A 4,569-nucleotide genomic window follows, 5' to 3' on the forward strand; every position below is an offset into this window, starting at 1 on the left:
CCCGCACCTCGCTCAGCCAGTGAGCGGGAACCGGTCTGTATGTGGGATCCGAACCCTCGGCGGGAGCGCCGCCGCACTCCCAAGCCGCGCACTGTAGCAGTGCACCACGGGGCCGGCCCACAATTTTTAAAAATTTAAATGAAGAAAACTGTCATCTCTGACCAGTGTTTCATGGTTTGCCGAGCACTTTATACACACGCACACACATACACACACACAGAGTCACACTCCCTTTCCCTCTCATGTTACATCCACCTCTGCTATTTGCCCTTTACCACCCATCGGCCTTAGAGGACAAAGGAAAAAGCCACTGTGACATGCCAAAGATACTTATGCAAATCCCTGGATTTATTGGTCAGAAGAACAGGAGGTTATAATGAGTTTCTTGGCAAAGTATCACTGGGACTTGCAGGACGGTGTGGAGGATGGGGGTAGGATAAGCACCCTAATCTGAATGGCACAGAGTCAGCCAGGTGAAGACCACAAATCTCTCCCAAGGGCTGTCAGGCTAAAATAACCCCAGCCTTTTCCTTGGCTCATGGGCTCTGAGCACATAAACTCTGTAGGTCTCAATTTCTCCATAAAGGTTTCTGGCAACTGTCTCAAGAAAGACCAATCTCTATCTAACCACAGAAAAATAAAATCACTGCCCACTTGATGAAGTGAATGCTCTCGAAAATGTAAACACCACATTCCCAAAAATCCATGAGACTGGTGCTGTGGCTTCTGAGAAGAAGGTGCCCAGCAGTGGAAGCTTTCCCTGTAGATGCATCATTTCTAATTGCATCTGGATGCCTGGGCATCCAGAGTCGGAGCAGAATTCTATATCAGTAAGGCTGGTACTTCCACCAAACCAGAAATCTTTCCACAAAGAGGAAACACTGCGATGCTTGAAGGTATAGTTCCCTTCTTACCGGCTTCGCTGGAGCAACTCCCAGTGGGCTGGTCCGGTGGTCAAATTGAAAGCTCCAGGATATACCAACAGCTGGCAGCCTTGGGCAGAGAAAGCCGAAGAACAGGATGCAGGTGAACAACCAACAACCAGTCCCTCCTTCTGTTCCTTACCCAGCAGAGAACAAATTCAAACTTTCCCAAGTGTTAAAAAATGCCAGCCAAGTCAGCATCAGCAGCATTAAGATATGGCTCTAAATTCCTTTAGAGACACACACACAAAACACATCTAAACACAGAAGAAAACTGATATCGACGACTGAAATCACAACATGACTTCGCTTAAAAAAAAGTGGTGAACTGTCATTCACATTTCTCTCAGCACAATATGGTCAGCTCCCCATGACCAAAGACCATGTTCTGTAATTCTTTTCAACTGAAATTAGGGGCAGTGTAGTTGCTGTAATGCTTTTTAAGAAGGCTCAACAAAGATTGTTAATCCCTGAGCCCATGTGCTCCCACCTTAGGTTCTCTTATTCAAACTTTATTAGGATGTCAACTCCATGAATACAGAAATTTATGGGCTTTATCACTCCCAAGTCTTCAGTGTCAACTCATTTCCACCCACTTCACTTTAAGTGATGGTCGAATCAGAAGTAGCTTCAGCAGTCTCATAAGGATGTTAATATTTGTTGAGTACCACATGAGGGGCTTTATAAGTTTTCACTCCTTAATCCTCATACTATTCCTATGAGGAAACTGAGAACCATACTGCTCTAGAGGTTAAATGATTTACCCAAAGTATCATGCCAATTAAGGGAAAGAGTCAGAACCAGAACCCATCTCATCTGACTGGGTTCAGTGCTCTTCCTAGACATTAGCACACTTCTTGTCTGGACCAAAATGTCACTGACTACATTTCTTTTTTTTTTTTTTTTTCTTTTTGTCTTTTTTCGTGACCGGTAACGGGATCGCAACCCTCGGTGTCATGCCCGCACCGCGCTCAACCAGTGAGCAGACTGGTCTCTATATGGGATCCGAACCCTCGGCGGGAGCGCCACCACGGTCCCAAGCGCCACACTCTACCGAGTGCGCCACCGGGCCAGCCCTCACTGACTACATTTCTACTGTATCCAAAGGCTAGGGCTATGGAGTGGTGAAATCCCTAAGAGCGTAGAATATTTCTACATTTCTACTGGACTCCAAGTGACTCTTTCCAAACACAGTAACAAGAAGGGCTCCAAGAGTAGAGAAGACATTTAGGAGCATGGCTCTTGTTTTAGCTACACAGTACGTTAAATTACAATTACCAAAAAACCCCACCATCCATACCAGCAAAAGTCTGAAAGGCCAGATGGAGGTACAGGGGCTGGAACTGGAGAGATTAAGATCCCTCCTCTAGCCTTTCTGACTAAGTGCTCCCTCCACCCAACAGAGACCAGCCCAGAACCAAACTGCCAAGTACCTACGTAACACAACTGTGGCTCTGCCTCACCTCTCTGTGCGTAGATCTGTGCAAGCTCTGCAAAGCGGATGTCATAGCAGATGCCCAGGCCCACTCTGCAGTAAGCTGTTTCCAAATAGAAAATGTACAATGAAAAGTTCGCCTCCTGTAGCATGGTGTGGCAGGGAAAAGCCTCCATGACTTACTGATCACAAAACACTGACAGGGATAAATTAACACAGAACCTATAGATGGAGACAATTTACAAACTCTTTCCTACTTGGACTTCATCTCATAAAGATATCATTTATTTCAGCAGCGTAGAGATGAGAAATCCATTCTAATTGCATGCTTATTATCTAAGTGGGAAGTGTTCAATCACGGCCTAAGAGGAACACGCTAGAAGCTATCATAGCAGGCTATGACCAAATGAAAGAGCAAAATCATGTTAAACCCTTAGTTCTCCATTCAGCCAAGCTTTCTAGATCTCTGACTATTCTCTGCCTTTCTCACCTCGAGTCTTTCAGTCAGGTTATGAGAAGAAGTTGAAGAGACACATAAAAGAAAAAGAAAGGAATACCCGATCCTCTTCTATTGGGATGACTAAATGAGGCAAACTTATCTGGTACGTACGAGTATCAAATGTGGAGAAACTATCACCCGGACTCAGTGTTTTAGATTCTTGAAATGTAATTTTCCCAGGAACATCAATGTCAAACAGATGGATCTGTATCACAAATAATTAATTTGGTTACCTCTTTTCTAGCAGGGTTCATGGTGGTAATGACAGACATCTTTTCAAGGGCAGATATGGGAGGTGCTCTCAAATCAGCTATACACGTAGCACCCCCATCCTACCCATAATCAACCTCACAAACTGATGGACATCTTAACAAAATAAATCCTACCACAGGAAACTGGAAAAATGATGTTGCAGGTTTTACAACTCTTATTTTCTATATGGTGTGCAAATCAACATCCAGGTTTTTCAATGGGAAATAATTAATTTGCTGCTTTTTTACTCAATATAAATGCTAAATGAAGACTTCTCAGAATCAAACTGACGAATTGGCAGGAGAGGTGGAGAGTGGGTGGGTACTTAAAAATAGGTAAAAATTTTGCAAACCAAATGAAGCAAGGTATAAGAAGAATAATACATCACTTCCAAATTGGATTTATTCAGGGAATGCAAATGTGGTTAAACATTAGAAAACCAATCAATGTTATTTACCACAATAACAAAATAAAGGAGAAAAATCTTATAATCATCTTAAGAGATACATAATGAACATGTGGTAAACTTCTACAAACAATCATGATTTAAAAAACATGACAAAACAGAGAACTCTCCGAGGAAGGCAACTTTTAAAATCTGATAAAGAGTATTTGCAAAAAACCTAAGCAAACATCACACTTGATTGTGAAATGTCACATACGAGATTGGGAACAAGACAAGGACACCTGCTATTCAATGTTATATCAGAAAACCTAAACAGAGAGATAAGGCAAAAGAAAACAGTAAAAAGTATAAGGATTGGAAAGGAAAAAAAAATCTGTTATTATTCTCAGATGATATAATTGTGTACCTAGAAACTAAAAGGATAAAAATCTACAGATAAACTATTAGAATTAATGAGTGAGTTTAGCACGGTTGCTATGTACAGGGTCAATATTTTAAAAAGTAGTTGTATTTCTATATATAAGCAAGAGATAGAAAATGAAAGAGCGTCAAAAAACACCAATGAGGAACAAATCTAACAAATGATATACAAGATTGTACCCAGAAAATGATAAAAAGAAACTGAGAGAAATTAAAGAAAGCCTAATAAATAAAGGGATATATATACCACATTCATGAACTGGAAAATAGTACTGAAAAGATCAAAGAGATTAGTTAACAGTCCAGTGCTGGTTCTTCTTCCTGCAATGGCAGACTAACTCCTACGAGACCAACTCTCATGACTAACTAATAACTATGTACAAAATGAAAGTTACAACTCTTTAAAGCACTGAAGAATGACCAAAAGCAGGCAAAACCTGAAAGGGAGTCAACACATAGAAGAAATGAGTAGCCGTAGGTGAGTTTTCCATTTGTTTACAGCTTCTAGCCTGAAGCGAAGCCCCAGTTGCTGTTATGAGTGGAGATGGAAACTAGCTGCAATCATACCATCTTGAAGAACTAGAGGATGGAGTTTTTAGTAGTTAAAGACTCGGGGGGGGGGGGGGGGGGCCCC

General features: G+C 41.7%; 1 protein-coding gene across 2 annotated transcripts in view; it reads right to left on the minus strand.

Annotated features, from left to right (window-relative positions):
• The window catches only part of NIT2 (nitrilase family, member 2), a 19,727-nt gene that overhangs the window by 6,274 nt on the left and 8,884 nt on the right, over positions 1–4,569 (minus strand). For both annotated transcript variants that reach the window (XM_008570354.1, XM_008570355.1), the window contains exons 5-7: positions 2,969–3,062; positions 2,387–2,461; positions 915–993 (exon numbers count right to left, since the gene is read on the minus strand). In XM_008570354.1, coding sequence (XP_008568576.1) covers positions 915–993; positions 2,387–2,461; positions 2,969–3,062 — 248 coding nt within the window. The remainder of the gene's footprint in view (positions 1–914; positions 994–2,386; positions 2,462–2,968; positions 3,063–4,569) is intronic.

This window comes from Galeopterus variegatus, unplaced genomic scaffold (assembly GCF_000696425.1).
Source record: "Galeopterus variegatus unplaced genomic scaffold, G_variegatus-3.0.2 Scaffold596, whole genome shotgun sequence".
Lineage (NCBI taxonomy): Eukaryota > Metazoa > Chordata > Mammalia > Dermoptera > Cynocephalidae > Galeopterus > Galeopterus variegatus.